This window comes from Talpa occidentalis, unplaced genomic scaffold (genome assembly GCF_014898055.3).
Source record: "Talpa occidentalis isolate TD23 unplaced genomic scaffold, MPIMG_talOcc4v2.1 talOcc4.13, whole genome shotgun sequence".
NCBI classification, from domain to species: domain Eukaryota; kingdom Metazoa; phylum Chordata; class Mammalia; order Eulipotyphla; family Talpidae; genus Talpa; species Talpa occidentalis.
Window position 1 is genome coordinate 2,217,748 of NW_023601322.1, and position 21,570 is coordinate 2,239,317.

At 60.1% G+C, this 21,570-nt stretch overlaps 1 protein-coding gene across 1 annotated transcript; it reads left to right on the forward strand.

Moving 5' to 3' along the window:
* Positions 1 to 1,704: 1,704 nt before the first annotated feature.
* On the forward strand, positions 1,705 to 20,972 carry DIPK1C (divergent protein kinase domain 1C). The gene is made up of 7 exons (XM_037509668.1): positions 1,705 to 1,855; positions 1,932 to 2,062; positions 2,559 to 2,604; positions 8,097 to 8,251; positions 14,835 to 15,524; positions 17,234 to 17,398; positions 20,281 to 20,972. The coding sequence occupies exons 1-7, from the start codon at positions 1,705 to 1,707 to the stop codon at positions 20,497 to 20,499; spliced, it is 1,557 nt and encodes a 518-aa protein (XP_037365565.1). The 3' UTR covers positions 20,500 to 20,972.
* Positions 20,973 to 21,570: the final 598 nt, after the last annotated feature.

Consider the following 21,570-nt stretch of genomic DNA (forward strand, 5'->3'; position numbering starts at 1 on the left):
ATTACTCAGCCTTCAAAGAGATGGAAATTCTGACACCCGCTATAACGGGATGAAGCTTAGAGGCATGCCAGTGGAGTAAGTCACACACAAATGACACCTGCTGCCCCACAGATGAGGTGTCTGGAGGAGTCAGGCTCATAATGGTGGAACATGAAATGAGGTTGATGGAGGTTGGGGAGCAGAGGAATGGGAGTTGGGTGGAGGGGGTGTGGAGCTTTGGCTTAGAAAGGGAAGAAGTTCTGGAGGTGGAGCATCATGCTGGTGGCACAGCCGTGTGAATGTACCAAATGCCACTGAGTTATACAGTGAAAAATGGTACAATGGTAAATTTTGTATTTTGTGTATTTTTACCACAAAACCATTTTCTAATAGAGGATTATATAGCTTTCATATACTTGTTTTTTAAAGATTAATTTTATTTATTTGTGTATACAAGAACTGGGGTACAAGCCAGAGGTACGGAGGTGAGAGGATTCCCTAGAGACAGAGTGGGGAGCAGAACAGGCAGATCCACTGAAATCCACTGCTGAGGGGAGCAGCGGGGAGACAGGAGAGGTCTGCTGCGCCATGTGGGTAGCTCCCTGGCCGGGGATAGAACTCAGGCAGCAGTGGATGACAATAGCTTCACTGTGCCACCAGGGAGGCCCAGACACTGGTTTTATTGTTAAAAATTAATATCAATAATAAAATACATAATACTGTCCATTTAGGAAGCACTTTGATCATTCTTTACTAACTTCCCCCCCACTGTTTCCACTCAGAATTATCTAGAAAAACATAAACGTGCACATTGGTTTCGAAAGTCATCGTGTGACCCTTTCCTGCCCTTCCCCAAGTTCTGTGGGAGCAGCGAGGCTGGTGGTCGGGAGGAGCGAGGCCATGAGACACAAGGAAGTTGTTTCAAACGAGTGATGTTTGCAGCAGAAGGGTCCAGGCAAAGCTTGAGCCAACCCCCAAAGCTGCTTTATTTCCATGGATCATCTTTTGGGGTGCTGTCTTCCCCAAGTTCACTGCCTGTAAAGTGTTCTTCGGAGGACGGATGTGCAGGAGGCCAAGATGCAGGAGACACCGTAACCCCGCAGGAGGCCCCAACTCCGGACTCGGGAGACCAGCCCCCGGCTGCTCCCTGGAGAAGCAGAACTTAGTCTGCGTCCCCTTGTTCACGGCGCCTTTCTCAGGAATCCTGATGTCCTTTCATACCCCCAAAGTCCTCGTGTCCAAGCGCAGCTGTGTAAGATGGTGTCTGGAGACCCGGGGCGAGGATTGGGCCTCACCACCCTGGCCGCGCACACGGGGTGGGTGGGGGACAGCGCACACGGGGGCGCAGCAGCTGTTCTGAGATTCCCTTTCTCTGAAAGGAAATAGAAGCCCGGCTGGCTGGTGGGCCAGGCAGGAGAGACCTGAGGAGGCGGCAGAGGAGGTGGATCTGGAAGGAGGAAGGGCAGCAGCGGCCCCACGGTGCAGATGGAGAGAGGGTGCGTTGCTGTGGGAGAGCTGGGGCGGACGTCTGCAGGGAGCAGCTCAAGAGCAATCAATCCAGTGGTCCCTGAGCCAGGCCCGGAGCTGGCTTCCAGGGACGCAGCGGTGCTGGAGGGAGGCTGCACCCCGGCCCTTCCCCTCCCCTGGCCCACCCAGGGCCCCTCCCCCCAGCGCTTACTGCTGGGAAGCCGCAGCAGAGGCCGAGGACCAGGGAGCTCCGCAGGAATGCCCCGCTTCATTCCGGGAGAGCGTTTCTGGCTGAGCTCAACAGACACCAGCGGCGCCAGCAAACAGCCCCGCAGAGGCCGCGCTGAGCGCCTGCGGCTTTCCAGCCCCGGGAGCTTAAGATCCTGGCGTCCTGGGAGCAAGGACAAGCGTGAGCCCCACGTAGCTGGCCCCGCGGCTCCCCAAAGAAGCGGTGTGAGCTTCTGGGCTTCGGCTGCCCTGACCAGCGCGCACCGGCCAGCACGCCCTAGCCCCGGCCGGTGCCCACCGCCAGCCCGCAGCGCCCAGCGCGGGGCCCGGGCAAGGCCCAAGTGTGGTCCAGCAAGAAGAGGCCAAGCTGCAGGGCCGGGAGGAAACGGTCGGCGAGGGATGGAATCACCTCTGGCCGGCGAAGAGGGCGGGTGCGTATGAGGGACATCCTCAAAGCACAGGAAAGGCCACTGAGCCCCCCGCCAGCAGTGTCCCCAGCGGGCGAGGACGCGGAGAGGCAGCCCCTCCACCGGGCGGGCGGGAGGCAGGGGGGCGCAACACCTGGAGGACAGCTGGGTGGTTTCTGAAACAGCCAGACAGGCAATTGCCCTGAAAACCCAGGAGCTGCATTTCCGGGAACTGAGGGAAGCAGAGACAGGTCCACAGGGATGTCCACGGCAGCGCTGCCCAGCACAGCCCCGAGGTGGAGCCGGCCCGGCCCACACGGCCGTCAGCGGGGCCTGGATAGGAGCTGGTCCCCGCAGGGCACGCGACTGGGGGCGCCAGATAGGCCGGTGGACGGACCTCAAGGACACGGAGCTAAGGCCGCGAAAGAGCCAGATGCGCGGGACGCCTGTTCTGTGGCTGGATTTGCAAATCTCTAGGCACAGGCCGGTGCTGCTGGGGCCCAGGGGCCAGGGGGCGAATGCAAATGGGCAAAAGGGGGCTCTTGAGGGCAACAGACGGGTCCCCTGAGGACGGTGGTGACGCTTGCACAGCTCTGCCAATTCACCCCAAATCGTCGAGTTGTATCCCTAAAGAGTGGACATCAATGTCCACGGCAGCGCTGCCCTCCACGTCGGTACATCCGAAGAAGTGGGCGGGAGCCTTGGCCGGTGCAGGGGGGCGCGAGCTGGAGGCTGGGCTCGGCCCGGGGCTTCTGGGCAGATGGGGCCGCTCCCTGACCCCGGATGGTGATGAGGACAAGCGACAAGGATGCAAACCTGCGGCGTGGCCCCTGACCCTCCGCAGCATGGCCGCTGCTCACCTCCTGGGGGACCCTGGTGACTTTTGGAGGACAGACTTGCAGGGTGTCAGGGCCCTGCCCTTCTTGGCACTGGCGGCAGCACAGCCATCTCCCGGGGGGTCCCTGGAGGGCGTGGGCGGGAGAACAGAGGCGCGAGACAGCGACTCCTGCAGCAGAGAGTTCCGAGTGTAAAGGCTCAGATCCCACCCAAAGACGGCTGCGCCCCACACTCACCCCACACCTCAGTACCGAGTGGCGCTGCTGACGGGGTGAACAGATGAGCAAGTGAGCGAGCAGAGCCCTCGCATGCTACGCATTATCACAGGGACGTGAACAAGACGGGGCGTCACAGGAGAGAGCAGCAGCTTTCAAATTGGTTCAGGCTGGCCGAGGGCGCGCCTGCCTCAGATGTGGGGCGTCTCGGCAGCTGCAGACCAGAGGCTGGAGGCCCGGGCTCTGGCATCTGCCTCCCGCCCGAGCCATCTCTTTACGTCGCAGGGTTTCTGTTGCACAAGCGACACAAGCTTGTTTAAATAAGGGTAGAAAATTGACACATGGAAAGAGAATAAAATCAGCGGCCGTCCCTCCACCCGGAGATAACACTACAAACATCTTGACGTCTCTTTTCAGAATTACAAGATGTTTCCAGAAATCTTCACAAAAATGTAGGCATGAAAAAAAGAACAAAAAACTTTTTGTTTTTTGGGCACATAGCGTTTGGGAACTCGCTTCAACGCCCAGTGATCGGGCATGAGTGTCTGTGCCGGTCAAGGGGCCTCCCGCTCACGAGACAGAGACCTCAGAAACTGCCCTCGGCCACCGGGGACACCCACGGGGTAACAGAGAAGTGGGGAGCCCAGGGGAGGTCCTGGGGAACCACCACACTGTAAAGGACACCCTGACACTACATCTTTGCTCGGACCCTTCAAGAGTCTTCATTCTGCTAAATTAGGGTGAAACAGTGAGTGAGCCTCATAATCGGGGTGATTTTCAGGAAAATCACTGACTCAGCCACACTGTATTTGCTGCCTGGTAAAGCTCCTTCCTCTCACCTCGGAACCCTGAGCCCGGCTGTGCAGGACCCCCAAGGGCCCTGGAATTCCCACCCAGCCTTGCCCTGGTAGATGAACTAACGTCCTTATTCACCAAGCAAAAGTCTCACTTAAAATAGGGCTGATCCTAATTAAGACTCAGCAGGACGGCCCTTTTGGAAAGCAATCTGGGTTTACCTAAAAAACTAAAAATGGAAATAATGAATGCCCGAGACGGCTACTTCTGGGAAACATCAACTGGAAACCGTGTATCTTGCACGTTCATGGCAACCCTGTTTCCAGCAGTCACAGCATGGAAACCCTGAGTGCCCAGATGGAGACCCGGCTCCGCCAGTGCTCTGGGGCCAGCCCCGGTCAGTCCCAGGAAGGTAAAATACGGCCATTTCCACTGAAATGGAAGGAACCCGAGGGAATCGTGGGTAGCAAAGCAAGCCAGGAGGGCAGAGACAAGGCTGGGTGGTTGCACATGTGTGAGCAACATGAGGAAATAAGGCAAAGGAACTGACAAAGCAAAAAAAAAAAAAAAAAAAAAAGACCCTTTTGACAGGGTCAAAGGGGCACACGAGGTGGAGAAAGGGACGGAGGCAATCGGAGTGTCTGGATAAAGTAAAATCCAACGAGGACGGCGGCGTCAACTTGCTGCCGGCCTGGGAGTGCGGGGGGAGACTTTTGAGAGTGTGGGGGCGACGGGTCTGGCTGTCCCTTATTTATTCAGGCTTCTCCTCCCTCCCTCATCACCCCGCAGGGATCACAGATGTGCCCCCCTTTCTGGATTTGCAGGCCTCGCCAGATGGGGCTGCGTACCCAGCCGGGCTCAGCGTGGGCGTGACGTCCAGAATGACTGGGAGCTGGGAGACGTCTGGTCGGGGCAGGACCGCAGGAGCCATGGGAGCGACACGTGCAGGACTTACACCCTCACTTCCAGAAGGGGCCGTGCCAACATCAAGAGAGGAATTAGATCATCGTGCCCAGAGGCAGGGGGTGCGCCCTGGCACCCCACTAACAGCTGGGAGGAAGGAGGCACGTCCCCTCAGCCCTCCCAGGCAGGTGGCTGGAGGACAAGTTGACAGGTGCGACTCCATCAAGTCTGTGCAAACAGCAATACCGTTGTTGCCAAGTCCTCTGAGCAAGAAAAATATCTTCCTAGGCTCATAGAAGGAAGCAGAATTGCGCACCAATGAGGTATTTGTCTAGTGTAATTGAGTCACGACTATAGAATTTTACTTTTTCTTCCAGGAAAGGCCTGCGAGCAAAATACTGAGTCTGTTCTCAGTGACAAGTCCACCTGCCCACACCGACTCGGGGCCCAGAGGGTATGTTCAGCCCTGGGATGTGGCTGGACGGCTCCCTTTAGTCTCGGGAAATTGAAAGAAATATTTATGTATTAAAAGCACTTTCTCAAGAAAAATCCCACAGGGCGCTCAAGGTTTTCTGATGCTCCAGAGGACGTGCTGGAACACACATTTCGCTCCTCAGCAGAGAGCCAAGGCCCTCCTTTGTGTCGGGAAGCAGAGAGCCGCTGGCGTCCCGGCACGAGACAGTCCTCACCCTCAAGCTGCCTCCAGGCCGGGGGCAGAGGGAAACACTCCCTTTTACACATACCCCAACCCATGAGGTCCCTGGCCACGCCCCTGGCCTGTCCCCTGGCCCCCGCCCCACCGCCTGGAGACCTGGGCTCCTCTGACCCTTGAACCTGGGGTGCCTTTCCTGGCTCCCCACTCTCCGCTGCAGGGCCCCTACGCAGCCATCATCCCAGCTCCTGCAAGGCAAGGTGCCTGTGACCTGGGTGTGAATGAGGGTGATGGCGGGGTACGTGGCGCTGAGTCATTTCTGATATTATGACTGCACTTTTCACAGTTTGGGTAAGGAACAGGGAAAGCGTTCTCGGATTTCATACAATTTTGGAACCGAGTCAGAGCTTATTCAAGTCAACTTGACGTGAAGCAGGCACTGGGCCAGGCTGCGCCCCCAGCGCTGCCCCCCGACCTTTGTCCTGCCCCTCGGGCCCCTACCAGGCCCCAGAGGCCGCCTGTCACTCTGAGTACCCCACAGAGCAGCACCGGGTCTACCCACCGGCCGGAAGCCCTTGCCTGGGAGATGAGGCCAAACTTGTTTTCCTTTGTTCTTTAAGGCAGAGCCCCATGTTTTACTGTGAAAGTAATTATTTGTTTGTTTGTTTGTGTTATTTAGGGGAGTATCTTCAGGACCAATGGAACAGCGGGGCCGCAAGCCACCTTCACGCACCTCCCCCCCAGAGCCCCCTCCGACGAGGGACTGGAAGGCTTCTGCTCTGCTCAGGCGGCCGCAGCCCCGCTCTGGGCACGGGGCTCTGGGCCGCCAGCATGCAGCACCCAGTAGGAGCTTTATCCCGAGGACATCTCTGGCCTCCGGCCTCGGGGACCACTACAGTGAAGCCCTGTGGCATTTCCACAGCTCTCTGTGGGGTGCGGTATCCTTCCCTTCTGCACACCTTTCTTTATAAAATGCCCAAAGACGTGGGATGAATGATGTATTTTGTGCATCGTTTTTAAATGACGAGAGGGACACGCACCTTGTAAGCCCCGGGCTGGCTGCAGGTTGTGTCCCTGTGAATTTTAGTCCTCTGCGTGGCAGGCTGAGTTTCCTGCGCCTGTGTATCCTGCTCAAACAAAACTCCCGGGAAAGAACCGGGGTCACACCCACAGGAAAAGGCTTTGCCGCACCCGCGCGGGTGCTCCCAGCTGTGCAGGGTGAGAGGACCAAGTCTCCCCGCAGCCAAACTGAGGCGCGCTCGGGGAAACGCTTGCTGGGAGTTGCGTGGGGTGGGGGACCCTCTTACAGAAATAATCACACTTCATTTCTGTGGTTACTGAGTGAACCTCAAAACCCTTGATTTGGGGGGTATGTGGGGTTCCCCAAAGTGTGCCTGAGGGGACAGGCTTTGTCGCTCTGGTGTTTCATCACCCCCGAGGGGTCCGCCCCTGGCAGGGGAAGCAAGAGTTAACTCGGGAAGCTGCGGGATCGGGATCGACAGCGTCCAGTCCAGGGTGACCAGGGGGCGACCGCAGGCCCGGACAGGGCAGGAGCGAGCCCTGTTGTCCCCGCGCCGGGACAGGACGGAGAGGGAAAGGCGGTGGCAGCAGGCCCGGGAGGGAGGGCCGCCCTGGGTGCAGGCACAAGCAGGCGTTGAGTGAGCTTCTGTTGCAGGGTGGCGGCGGAGCCAGGGCGGCCATTCCCAGCGCCCTCAGCAGGGAGAGGCCACCTGAGAAGGGCTCCGGGAGCTTGTGGTGGGGGAGGCGGGAGACCCCCAGGCTCTGCCCCACGACAGTGAACACGCTCACCTCGCAGCCTCAGCCTTAGACCTGCCGCCTGACTGCCTCCTCCTGCCAGGCGGGCGCTGGCCGCTGAAGGAGAGGCCTCCTGCCTCTGAAAGGAGCCCGCGCTAGGGCCCCGCGGTGGGAGGTTGGGAGGTTGGGGAGGTGGCCTGCTGAGGGGGGTCCAGACCTGGGACTCTGCGGAGGGGAGCTGGCCAGGAAAGGGCGCAAGGCAGCCCAGGTTGGGGTGACTCTGGAAGGGAGGTCTCTAATGGAGAGACAAGTCGGGGGACCCGCAGAGCTTCCGCCCCGAGAGTGGTCGGTCGGGCTGCAGTGGGTGGGGCTGCGGGCTGCGGGGCGGCGGGAGGGGGGGGGCAGGCTGGGAGGGGAAGGGGGTGCAGTCTGCATGAAAGATGTTGGCAAAGGGCCCCCAGGGACCTAAACCCGGGGAGTCGGGGAGTCTGAACCCACGACATTAAGAGGGGCGCTGGTTCTGGGGGCGCTGGTCCTGGGGGGGCGCTGGTCCTGGGGGGCGCTGATCCTGGGGGGACAAGGTGGGGGCCGCGGTGCCAAAAAAAGTGGGAGGGCGGCAGGCAGAGGGTCGGCCTCAGGTGTCGGTGCCCGGCCCGGCGGCGGAGCGGACACCCCCCTTCGCCACGGAGCGGGTAGGCGGCCCGGGCACCCCGGCTCCCGCCCCCGACGGGGACGGCTCGGCGACGCGCCGCGGGCCGCCCCCTCCCCGCGCGGCTCTCCGGGCACCCGCCCCCGCGGGCGGGCCGAGGCGGCGGAGCGGGGCGCCGGCCGGGCGGGCCATGGCGCGGGGCGCGCGCGGGCGCTGCGGGCGCGGCGGGCGGGGCGCGCTGCTGGCCTGCGCCGCGTGGACGGCGGGCTGGGCGCTGGCGGCCGCGCTGCTGCTCCGCGCGCACCCGGCCGCGCTCTCCGCGCGCTGCACCGACGAGGGGAGCCGGCGCACCCTGGCCGCGCTGGTAGGTCCCGGGGGGAGGGCGCCCTGCGGCGCGGGCTGGGGCTGGGGGGCCCCACTCGCCGCGTGGGGTGCGGCCGCGCGCCCCGCTTTCCCGAATGGGGCTCTGCCCGGGTCCGCGGGGGCGCGCGCGCTCCGGTCCCGCCCGGTCGGTGCTGTCTGCCCCGCCGCCCCCGCGCCCTGACCTGGCCGTGCCGCGCTGCGGGGGGAAAGTTCGCGGGGCGCTCGACCTCCCGCTGCCCCTCGGGGCGGCCGCGTCCGAGCCGGGCGGGGCGGGGCGGGGCGGGCCCGGATGCGGGCGCGCGGCTGCGGGGCCCGTGGGGAGCGCGGCCGGCGGCCTCCCGGGCTCCCCTCCCCTGCCCGGCGGGTCCGGGACTCCCTCCCGGTGCCCCCAAGTCCAGCCTCAGGGGCGCGGGCGGCGGGACCCTGCGCGCCGGGCCCGGGGTGTGAGCGGAGGAGGCAGCGGAGACCAGTGGCCCGTCCCGGGGGAGGGGGCGACACGGCCGTGTCCACCCGGGGGGACGAGGGGGTCCCTCAGTTGGGCCCCGCCTTGGGGAGAAAAGAAACTCCCGGGTTCGCCGAGCGGCTGAGCTGGGCCGCAGCTGCCTGGGGGGATTCCAGGGGCGCCGCGGTGGGCCCTGAGGTCTCGCCACGGCCATGAGATTTGCGCCAAGGTGGGTTCCCTGGGGGAGCCGGGAGGGCCGGGAGAGCAGCCACTGCTGCTCAGGGGACTTTTAAGCGACTCTTCTAGCCTCGGGCAGCGCCGTCTCCGCGTTTGGTCTTAAAAGTGATCTGTTTTCTAAGAAATCCTCAAGAGACGCGTGGAAAGTTTTGGCTCCAATTGCTTGCACATGGGTGCGCCTGTCGGGACTGCAGGTTTTCCAAAGGTGGCGGCATCAGGGTTGAAAGGCATTTTTTTTTAGCTAATAAAAATGAGTGAAACATAGAAGCTAAACCCAATCACTTTTTCCCAATGAACTCGGACACCTGGCAACAAAACCGACCAGACTATCCGGCACTCAGCCCTGGCTCCTCCAGCCTGCCTCCCCCCCTGTCTGTCTGTCTGTCTGCCTGTCTTCTACCCCAGAGCAACCTGTCTGTCCGCTGGGCCACCGACATCCTGTCAGGTTTTCTTTATCTCGCAGAGCTCGTGGCCCTTCTCTGTGACGCATCTAAAAGTCCCTTTCACCAGTAAGGATTCGGGGAACTGATTTACCAACTGATTTACCAACTATATACAGCGATAAAAATTAACTTATTAACTATAGTAAATGATACTTACTTCCAGGATGGAACACCTGTTTACAAAACAATACAACAGTCTCCTAGATGAAAGAAGAATGGCCATTACTTTTCACTTGTTTACCATTGATTAAGTGGGAAAAGCCTAAAAAAATTAAATAGCCCAATGGAATTTAAATAATCCTCGTCATGACTCTCCCAGCACCCCAGGCCACAAGCGTGGGGACATCCTTGGTCTGACAGGGAGCTGGAGATGCGTGCTCTGCCTGTGACGGCTCTAACAGATCCTGTTGGCCAAAGACGCACCGGAACAGCCATGTCCGTCTGTCTGTCTGTCTGTCTGCCCCCTGTGTAAAGCTCATCTGATGTTGTCTCATCCAATGTTGCTGGGCGTGTCCTTTGGACACCCCTTTTGAGCTGTTCCTTCTCACTCAAGCTCAGGACATGATGTACCCCCACCCCCCATTCGGGTCTGCTCAGGGGCTCGCTCTTATCTAGTCTCCGAACTAGAAGGCGGCGTGACCACGGCCCTGCTGCCCAGCCCCGCCTGCTGGCCGAGATGCATGCAGGGCTGGCCCCTGGGCCTCAGCTGAATCGAGCCTCTGTCTCCCAGCTCCCCCAGCTCTTCTCAATTCATCCTGCCTGGCTTTCATCCCTCCTATAAAACGGGCTGTTATTTTTCTGACGGGCCTCCAGACTCATTAGCTTTCACACTGAATACGGAAGCACAGAGCACAATGGCAGCCCCCCCAAAAGGAGCCCTGGGCTCTGGTGGGGCTGGGGGAGGGGCGCTGGACACTTGCTAGCCTGCCCAGGCCCTCCAGCGGCCTCTGCCTCTGCGTGGCTGGCCCAGGCAGGGTCTGGGATGGAGCTGAGGAGCTGCTGAGGAGCTGGGAGTCAGCTCAGCAGGCACCTTCCCCCCCACAGTGGCCTGAGGTGCCCCCTTCCTCTGTGGAAGAGCCAGCTGGAATCGCTCCAGAAGTGGAGCCCTGGGACTCTAAGCTCTGGATTTTTCTAGCCAGACGATAGTGTTCTTCTTCACTAAGGTTTTCTGGCACATCCAGCAGCCTCACCCCTGTTTACCTGCCCTCGGCTTCTCTGGGGCTTCTAGCACCCCGCTTTTCCAGCAAACGCGACAGGAGGCTGTGCCAGCGGGCTGGGCACCCGCCGTGGGTGATCTGCGGCCTGGCGCCTGCTCTGCAGGCGGAGACATGGCGGCGCTTGCCAGCACTCAGCCGGGCGCCGTGCGAAGCAGCTGCCTCGAGCGCATCGTCTCCCAACACCGGTGGGGCACGTCCCTACTCTGCACATGGCGAAACCGAGCCCCAGAGGAAAATGCCGCTGCAGTGGCTGTGCCATGGCTGGGAGGGCCACGTTGCCCACAGCCGAGAGCCGAGGCGGCCAGGGGCTCTCCGCAGTGAAGACCATGAAGGGCTGCGGGGGGGTCATGGCCCTTCCCAGCAAGGCGCCTCAGAGCAGCACCAAAATATTCCCACAGACTCTGTTATGCCAAAGACTGAACTCCCCCTTGACTTGTTAGGTCTGATGAGATTCAATTTAGTGGCCTCCGCCGGGGCCATCCTTAGCAGGCAGGCTTATCTTTCTTTGCTGTGACAGAAGCCCAAGGAAGGCCCCATGGGACAGCAGCCGCCTGGGCTCACGCCTGGGACAGTTTCGTGTTTTCCTGAGGCTTTGGCCCTGTTGTGGTATGTGTCTCCGGGGTCCGAGGGCGAGGCCAAGGCTGCACAGGCTCAGGACTCGGAGGTTCCAGGCACACACCACACCAGGCCCGGCCTCTGCCCCTGACGTGAATGCTGCTGACCACCTAGGAACTTCCTGCTCCTTAAAAACAAAACGGAGGCACAGACACACGCCCAGCACCTGGGCCTGCCTCGGACCCCGGGGCGGGGTCTCAGGCCAGTTGGGCAGGCTTTGTGGTGGCCTGAGACCCCGACACAGCTGGAGTGTGACCTCCCCGGCACAGGGCGTGGGCCGTGCATGTGCTTTCCACGGGAGGGGCAGCCTCCCTGAGGTCACTCACTTAAGAGCACTGGTCAACGCCAGGACACTCCATCATGTGGAGTTTTTTCCAGTTGACTTTTAAAGACTTATTTTTATTTATTTATGCATACAAGAACTGGGGTGCAGGCTAGAGGTGTTGGGGTGAGAGGATTCACTGGAGGCAGAGTGGGGAGCAGAACAGGCAGATCTACTGAAATCCACTGCTGAGGGGAGCAGTGGGGAGACAGGAGAGGTCTGCTGCGCCCTGTGGGTAGCTCCCTGGTCGGGGATCGAGCTTCTGCTGCAGCGGCTGCTGGTAGCTTGATAGTGCTGAGACTAACGCCTGCACCACCAGGGAGGCCCCCAGTTAATTTTTAGATCTGACCCCTGTGGGTTTTGGACACACGTGTGCAGATACACACAGGGGCCGGTCTCCCAGCTGGAGGCAAGGACTGCCCCTCAGTCAGAGAAAAGCCTGATCTTACACGCGAAGTTAAAGTAGTTAAAAAAATTGCTGCTTCACCCGGACATGCTGCTGCTGAAATGGTCTCACTGTTGTCTCAGGTGATGGCTGCTCATTACTCTGCAAACCTGTTACTTGTACTTCGAGGTCACCGACATTTAGATGCCAGATTAACGCATCCTGCAAACACGTCCCACCACCAGCTGATTTTATATCTGCCTGCCCCTACGCCTCAGCGCATGCTTTGCTTACTGTAAACTCCTCTGACGCATGAGGTCAGGTTAGAGACCTGTGGTAGCTGGTGAGCCCAGTTGGGGTTCAGGGGCCCCCACCCACGCTGCTTCCCCTGTTCCCCACCGTACCCCAGCAGGGGGCCAGCTGTGTAGGAGACACGTGCACCTCAATGTGCTGACCTGCAGCAAAAACCAGCCAGAATTAATGTTCTCCTGCAAATCGATGGACTCACGCCCAATGCAGCAACGAGGTCATTGGTCAGAACATCTTGCAGGCCCCGTCTGGAACTCCCTCCCGTCTGCAGGGCAGGGCTGTGCGGCTTTCGACCTGACTGCAGCTCCTGCAGATTTTCAGAAAATGCTGCGCCGGGGAGGGGGTGGGATGCGTTTTTTAATGAGTGCTGAGGACAGAGGCGGGGCCTGCCCCAGGTGCTGGCTTCTTCCAGGGAGGCGAGGCTGATTGGGGACCTGGCATTTTGAGGGTGCTCTGAGTCTGCTCCTCGCGCCCGCCCTCCTTGGTTCTCCAGGGCCCTCGGGCCCCTTGGCCACTCAGATCTCCGCACAGGTTTCCCTGCCCTCGCCCGCTGCCTGCCAGGCCGACTTGTAATTGTCTTTCAGAACTGAGTTCAGGCACCTCCATCCACCAGCCAGAGGACACCCCGGACCGTGTCTGTCCTGGTCGCCCCCTTTCATCCTCACTTACCTTCCGAGAGAGTCCTGAGCCTCAGGGCCGGCTGTCAGGTGCCGTTTCTTACAGGGGCAGGCGGCTGGAGGCGATGAATCGAGGGGGCCTTGGCCTGACCCTTCCCACGTTCATGTCATGACCCCAGGCCTGGAGGGAGACCCCCGGGTTAAAAGTGAAAGGACTCAAAGGTCAGCATCTTACCGAAATGATGTCACCTCAAAGTGCCAGATGGACACAGCCCCAGCATGTTTAAAACAGGGGTGTGGGGGCCTATTATGCACCTTCATCAGATACAAAGCACCCCAGGTGGACAGTGGGGGGGCCTCCTGCACCCAGGGCCAGACTCCTGGCTCCGTCAGGGACTATTTCTTTTAAATAAGCCTTTTGGAAACCCTCGCCTGGAAGGTCAGCCTTGGCCACTTGTCATGGTCCGAAACCCCAAACCTAATGCTTTAGGGTCAGGGGTGTTTGGGAACCGCACTTTCTGGGGTGTTACGAGGCTAACACAACACACGTACTTTGCATTTTGCATGTGAGGCAGATCCAGTAATCAAACAAATTAATAATTCTGCAGCAAAATGTATGCAAATTCACTGAGTCAGTGCTCGGCTCGCAGACTATAAATAGCTGCTACCTTCCTTCTGCTTGACACCACAGGAGGCCAAAGGAGACTGAAAACTTGTAGTTTTAAGAGCATTTAGGGTTTTGGAATCACTCCTGTTTGCAGACGTTGGAGGGACATTTTCTGACTGCAGGGAGCAGTTCGAGTAGCCCTGGGCTTAGTAAGGCTGACCGGCAGGGACCAGCTGAGCAGTGGACATGGCTGCCGGCACGCCTGCCCGTGCGGGGCGGCTGATGAGGCTCCGCACACTCTCCCCTCTCAGCCTGGCCCTCGCGTGCGAGACGGGAAGGGAGTGGAGGGAGCGGGCGGGTGACCCCACGCAGGTCCACTCTCCGGCCCTGGCCCAGAATTTGCCCTCGCCCCACACCGTAGACCCGCTGGCTGTGTGAGGACAGTTGTGTTAACATGGTGGGGTCCAGAGACAGCTGTGGCCTCATGCCATCTGCCTGCCCAGTAGGACCAGGGGACCCTCGGGCTCTCGTCCTGGAGGGAAGAGAGCCGAGTGTGCTGACGGGGGCCTGGGGGGCTAGAAAGGATGCGTGGCCGCTACTGAAAATGGGCCAAGAGTGATGACCCCCCCATAACTCCCTTTCACTCCGTTCCACAACCCCCTTCCCAGTCCGCAGGACTATCTTAGAGGCGTTGGTTGCGTGCTGGGGGTGGCCCAGTCCTTCCGTGAGGCGCTCGCCCCACAGGCCCCCACTTGGGGCTCCGAGAGGACAACAGCACCACCAAAGCCCAAGTACCCCACCTCTTCTGGAATTTACTCACGGGCCTGTTCCTGTCACCCCCCCCCCAGTCCTGCTGACGCTGCCAGGTCCTGTGCCCTGCGTTCCCCTGGGCCCCTGAAAGACCCTGAGAGCTGCTGCCCTTTCTGGCCATGCTGCTCGGTCAAGGGTGGGGTGCAGGGCACAAGCTTGCCGAGATCGTCATGCGGTCGTGACCGGGGCTGTCACTGGACTATCACCGTGGTGGTCACGCGGTCAGCGCAGTGCTGGGGTGGGGGGCATCAAAGTGGGCAGATGCGGCCTCCTGGGCCCCACCTCCAGGGAGCTCCCCTTGCGGTTCTTGCATGGGGGCGTTGGGGGTGACCCTCATGTGTGGCCAGAGTGAGAACTAAGGGCCCACCGGCCCTGTCACTGAACCCCGCTGGACAGAGCCTGTTCCCAGCCCGTGTCACGTGGCCGGATGGTGGGGTGCCCTTCTGCCCGCCCCGATTTGAGCCTGGTCTGGGTCTGGGGGGGACTTGCCGAGGGGCTCCTGGCCCGTGGGGCGCACACCGGCCGGCTGCTCTCCGGGCCCCGTCCTTGCCCCTGCGCATCGCCCTGTCCCTCCTTCCAGTGCCGGGACTACCGCGCGGGCGCGCTGGCGGGCGAGCTGTGCGAGGACCTGTGCGTGGCGGGGACGCTGCTGTACCGGCGCTGCCTCCACTACGACAGAGGCAAGAAGGTGCTGCAGGCTGACTGGCGTGGCCGGCCCGTCGTGCTCAAGTCCAAGGAGGAGGCCTTCTCCCGCTTCCAGCCCCTCGGCCCTCTGGGGGCTGCCGCCGACGAGGAGGGGGGCCCGGAGCTCCCGGAGGCCGAGCTCCTCCTGCTGCTGGCCGGGGAGGTCCGGAACGCCCTGGGCCTGGAGCTGGCCAACGGCAGCCTGGGGCCGCTGTGGCCGGCAGGGTGGTGGGGCCAGCGGCGGCGGGGCCAGCTGGCCAGCCTGTGGGCCCTGGTCCAGCAGGAGGAGTTTGTGCTGTTCAGCCTCCTGCAGGGCCTCAGCCGCCACGCCCTGCCCGTGCTGGGCTCCTGCGGCCACTTCTACGCCGTGGAGTACCTGGCGGCCGGCAGCCCCCACCATCGGGCCCTGTTCCCCCTGGACCAGGCTGCGGGTGCCCCCCGGGGAGGCCGGGGCCAGGCCAAGGCCGTCAGTGACATGGCCCTCAGCTTCTTGGACATGGTGAGCCACTTCGACAACGACTTCTCCCATCGCCTCCACCTGTGTGACGTCAAGCCCGAGAACTTTGCCATCAGGAGCGACCTCACGGTGAGTCTGGGGCGGCCTCGGGGAGTGCCCGGCAGAGCCCTTGGGTAGCGCCATCTAGGCCTTGGTGACAACTGCCCTTGGCGACCCCTGGCCTCTGGCTGGCCGACCTGTCCACTCCTCCCTTTCAGGTTAATGTTATCCCCCCCACAAGAATGGGGCCACGTGGAGGCGCCAGCTGCAGCAGCGCAGGCCAGTGGGACTGGTCTCCCTCAGGCCCTGTGGGCCCTGCTTAGTGTGTGTAGGGGCAGGAATGGGCACAGTGCAGGATTTCTATGATCCAGCAGACCGGGTAAAGGAGGAGTCCGAGTCCTCAGTGGTTTTGCAGGTTTTTATTGGTGTTTACCAGGTACACGGCAGGCAGGGGTGCTGGGGGGCCAGGAGGCTGGCAGGCCTCCCAGCCCCCAGCAGGTCTTCACTCTGGGCTCTCCGGCCTTCTCTCGGCTTCTGCTTCTCTCTCAGCTTCTCTTTCGGCTGCTGCTGGCGTCCCCGTGACGCCGCCCTTAAAAGCCCAGTCTCAGCCCAGGTGAATCCCATCTCCCTAGGCCCACACCCCACTCCAGGTGCCGCCATCAGGCCGGCATTCAGGACCGCAAGGATCCATCATCTATCCTGATGGCGGGAGGGCAGAAGAGCCTGACATTTTTCCTTACCCTACAGGTGGGAACTGCAGAGGGGGCCTGTGGGGGCATGTTTGTACAGTGGCCCCCTGGTGACCCCGTCTGCAAAATGCCCATCTGTCCGCTAACATGCAGCTTGTCCTGTTGCTTCCAGGAGTAGACGTTCCCTAGCCTTGATTTTCATTATTATCCACGTATTTTGAAATAAATGATTTTCTCCCCTGACTTGCCAGCAACCGCCAAGCAATGGACCACCTCGGCTGCGTCCGAACCCAAGACAGCGCCGGGCCCAGGGGGTGCTGGTGGCAGGCGGGAGGGGTGCGGGCAGGAGGCCTGCGTGGAGGGGCCGGCTTGTGAGACCCAGGCCCTCAGCCTCCCACGCCCTGACTCCCAGGGTCCCGGGCCGGCCGCGGGGTTTGGGCCGACTCCAGCTTCCCGCAGCTTTCAGTTCAGCGCGTCTTCTTTAAGTTCAGGTGGAGGAAATCTGCATAAATTACATGCTATTCTTTCTCTGTTTTGGAGCCTATTTGGTTGGGAGCCAGGAAGATAAATCTGAGATTCCGGGGGCGTCCTGCTGACATGGGCTCCAGCAGCTGGGGCTGGGGGGCCGGGGCCTGTGTCTGGCCCCTCCAGTTTGAGAACTTTGACTCAGCTACACTGCCCCTCGCCCCCACGTTCCTGCCTAACTGATGGGAACCAGTGGGCTCAGGTGACGGCCTATGGGTGGAGACCACTGGGGTGCTGCCACCCCCTCTTACCCTCTTACCCACCCACCCTAGACCTGCCGCCGGGGCCGGGGTCAGGCCTCTGAATCATTCATTTCCAGGACATGCCAGGCCACTTCTAAAGCCGGGAAAATGTGCAAGGCTGGAAAGTGATCCTTGAGTTACAGCCCAAATGCTGGGCTCCGTCCCCAGGCCCTTCCTGGTGACAGCGGGCTGTGTGGTCAGTGCCAGCTGATGGTGTGGAGGGGGGACCCTGCACGGGCTGCCCAGTACCGGGCCAGCCACCGCAGCCCACAGCCTGGACGGCCACACCTCGGGACCGGGACGCCAGCTCTGTGCTCAGCGCTCAGTGTCCTTCTGATTCCAGGTGGTGGCTATTGACGTGGACATGGCCTTCTTTGAACCTAAAATGAGGGAAATTCTTGAGCAGAACTGCACGGGAGATGAGGACTGCAACTTCTTTGACTGTTTTTCAAAGTGTGACTTGAGAGTCAACAAGTGCGGGGCCCAGCGAGTCAACAGCAACCTGCAGGTGAGCGGGCGGGGCTGGGAGAGGTGTGCATGGGGGTGGGGTGGGAGGGGAGCAGTTCTGCTGGGGGGGGTTGTCTGGGGGTCCTCCACCCTAGGTTGCTGTCCTTAATATATAGAGTTCTTGCAGAGCCATTAAGAGTCAAGAACACACACACACACACACACACACACACACACACCTGGCAAGATAAGAACATGTAACAAATATCTAAAAGACAAAATCCAGATGGTCAAAGAACCTGGAAAATTACTTAATTTTCTTATTCAAAGATGTGCAGGTTAAAATACAATGAATAAATTTTCATGTATGATGACTGGGAATAGTTCTTAAAATACTATTAATTAGGAAAATAGACTCATGTCTATTTTGTAATTTCTGCATTCTCTGGGGGCACACGCTGTAGCAGAGCAATTCCATTTGCTCACAGGTCTGAGTATTATCTTTGAATAAAGTCCTAAAAATGAAATCAGACTTTCTTTAGCAATATGAGAAAAAAAGAGAAAAAAATGAAGCATACTCTAATGACAGAAGCGCAGGTTACAAATCTCTCTTGCGACCTGACTCCGTTTTGGTACTAGGGCGTGGAGGGAGACATACATATGAAAATGTCAAAAGCAACTACTTGTGGAAGATGGAATTACAGATAATTTTTGTTTTCTTCTTCTTTTCTGTATTTTATCAGCTCTCTATAGTGTCCGTGTTTGTTTTTTTCCATAATGACCGGTGCTGGAAGCGGGGTGAGGGGCGCACCACATGATCAGATTGACTCATTTCACCTCACATCGACCCAAATTCCAGATGGTTCCAACATTCGCACATAAAACACAGACCCCTCAATGCAGCGAAACAAACTGGGGAGCTGAAAACCTTCCAGAGTCAGGACGGCTTTTCTCAGGGGGATCAAAGCTCAGAGGCCATGAAGAGGAACAACTGACAGATTTAATTAGCATTTTTTAAAAAACCACATGGCAAAGCCAAAATAAAACAAAATTACAAAACCCAAACCCACAGCAAGCTTGACAGTTAAAGAGAGAATTGGCAAAATGCTTGCAGCTCCTTTTACAGAGCCGGGCGTGGAGGGTGAGTGGGCCCTTCTGGCAGCTGCCAAGGCTCAGGTGTCCCCCCATTGCCCTTGGTCCCTCAGATCTGCTTCTCCACGGTTACCCCACTTCCCTGGGGCAGCATCTGGAGATTGGTCCCGGGAGATGGGGGGACCATGCTCACCACCCTGGCCTCAATGAGGAGCAACTCTGCGGAGCCATTGCAGCCCCAGAAGTCTACCTTGCCCCTCCGTTCCCAAGAACACCTCTCAGCACACACCTGCATGCACACCTCCACCGTAGAGTCTGCTTCCCAGGAACCGACCCAAGCCAGGGCCCAACGTCCTTAAGATAGAAAGAACATCTACAAATAAATATGTAAAAGTCCCACCTTATGGAGATCAGCAAAAGCTATTACATTAGCCATTCACTGGAAAAGAAGTGCCCATAATTTCTACTTGACCAGTCTTGACACACGTGGCCCAAGCAAATTAAGCCATTTCCACCCATCCTTGAGCAGAGACGAGCGATAACCCCAGTGTTGGCCAGGGCACGGGGGACAGACCTCCTGCGTGCGGCTGCTGGGGTGTAAACTGGTACAGCTTTTTGGGGGTCCATTTGGAATATTCATCAAAGCAAATTCACATACCCCTTGACCCAGAAATTGCATTTCTAGAAATGTAGTCACATGCACAACCTGAAAATGACCTCCCCGCTCGCTCTTGATCCCAGCGTTGCTCATAATGCAGCGGCGTGAACCACCTACATTTCTGTCAGTAGGAACTGGCTAAATGACTTCCTGCGTCACCCGTGGGAGATGCCGCCTTGAAAGCAAGGGGAATTCCCTGTGAACTGATTTGGAGGGTCCCCGTGGCGAGGGGTGGTGGGGTGTGAGGCTCTGGGACAGCATGGCGGGACACTGCTGTCCGTGCGTGGGTCAGCTGTGCTGGTGTCCACTGTGTGCAGAAGGACATTCCAGGGGGAGGCGCCGCTCTCGGAGCTGGGAGCTGAGTGTTCGGACGGTCGGGACTGGAGGGAGACTAAGTCTCTCTTTGGGGCCATTTCAGATTTTCGCACATGGAATGTACTCTCTGTTCAGAAAACCGCCCAAAGGTGACAGTTTTTAAGACTCCTCACCCTTGCCGGGGCGGGGCCTGGGAGTTAGAGTGACTTGTGCTCCCTGAAGCAGGAGCTCCGTAAAACCCGGGCGTCTGGGAGTCACAAGGGAGAGGGTAACGCTACGTCTGGCGCTGTTAAGGAGGCCTCTCTCCCGCCAGGCCCCAGAGGAGGAAACGACGCAAGCGTAAAAGCAGCAGCGTGTTTACACAGAGGGTCTCAAGAGCTCTTCAGCGCCCCTGACTTTCATGCCCTGTTAGAATCCAAGTCTGTGAGATGGTGGCTTAATTCTTACTTCGCTTCTTTAAGTAAAACACTTCAGAGCGCGCACGGGGCCTCGGGTCATGGATGGTGTCTTGTCACGGCCTCCGGCACCGCGTGCTCACGGCCAGCGCTTCACCAACCTGCCCTCTCGACGACCGGGTCTGTTAACCAGCCCGCAGACCAGCGCCACCTCCGCCAAGCCCGTGACCGCTGGGGCTCTGGGACGCAGCCCTGGCCACCCTCAGGCCTGGGAGGGCCGCTCCTCACCGGCAGCTACTGCCTGTGGCTTGCTCGAGTGTTTGAGGAGCCACCAGGACCTTCTGCGCCCCCAAGGCTGGGTGGGGTGTCCCCTGCAAGGCAGAGGGCGGGCGCGGGGAGCCAGGGCCGGGCGGCCAGCAGCAGGCTTGGGAGGCTCTCGGGGCTGGTTCGCCCCCCAAGGAACCACTTGCTCTCTCCTGTCAGGTCATCTGCGACAAGATCTTCCGACACTGGTTTTCCTCGACCCCCCGGAGAGCGGCCATCTCCTTCCCGCTCCAGCGGCAGCTGCGGGAGGCTGTGCAGGAGTGTGCAGACCCAGGGGTTCCCTCTGGGAGCACCCAGATAGCGGCCCCCGGCGTGTTCTGGAAGCTTCAGCGCCTCCTCCGGGCAACGCGGAGGGAGCTGCAGGGGGCAGAGAAGTAGCCACTGCTGGGCTGGGCGCTCACCAGAGGTGGCCCCGGCCTGTCTGAGTGGCAAAGGGGAGATGTCCACTGTGCAAACGAGTGACGGCTCGGTCGCGGGGGGCCCTGGGCAGTGGAATGGCTGGACGCTGCTCTGTCCCTGGTCAGCTGCCCTGGGGTGCACCTCCCTCCCCCATCCTGGCTTCATTCCTCTTGTTTGAAAGACAGTCCTGACCTCTGACCTGTCACCCTATGAAAAAGACTTGGGGGGGCTCAGAGAGGTTTGCCTTGGAGCCCTCGGCCGGCAAACAGCACCGATGCCACTGGCACTCTCCGTGACCCGCGCTGCCCGAGCCTCCCGTCTCCCCGCAAACCACCAGCACGTTTAGACTGCTCTTGGGTGGGCATGACGAGGTGAGTGTGTGCGCGTGCTGGCGGGCACAGGCGAGCGTGTGGCCACAGGTGTGCAAGTGGGGGAGCGGTCCGGGCGAGTGTGCAAGCGCACGCGTGCCGCCTGCCCTGGGAGCGAGTGGGTGTGCGGGGTGTGCGTGCTGTGGGGCGGGGAGAGCTTCCTCCGGCGCCGGGCGCTCCCTGTCTCTCGGAATTAAACGCAATAAACCAAGTCTCCTCTCCTGGGGCGACGCGTGTTCTGGGGCGCCTGTGTGAGGACTAAGGAGGGGTTTTCATTTTTGAGGACACCATCGACTTTATGGGCTGTGTTTGGGGCCCTTTGCTCTCGGCACAGCACCCTCGTGGGGACCAGGGAGCTGGGGGCTGCGTGTCTCCCCTGGAGACGTAACAGCGTGAGGCGGGCAGGAGCCGGCGCCGGAGGCGGACGGCGGGCTCTGGACCGGGCGGGTTTGCTCATCCCTGGGGCCCCCGGAGAAGCCTTCCTGGAGGAGACAAACGCTAGGCCGCCTGGTGGTCACCCCACAGACGGGCAGCCGGGCCAGCCAGGCGCCCTCCCGTCGGAACTCGGTTCTGGCCGCGTCGGGGGCAGCAGGCGCAGAAGGCCCCGAGCAGCTGGAGGACGGCACCGCGGCCGCCCCCTGACCCACAGGACGCACCCACCTCAAGTTGTGAAGAGTCGCAA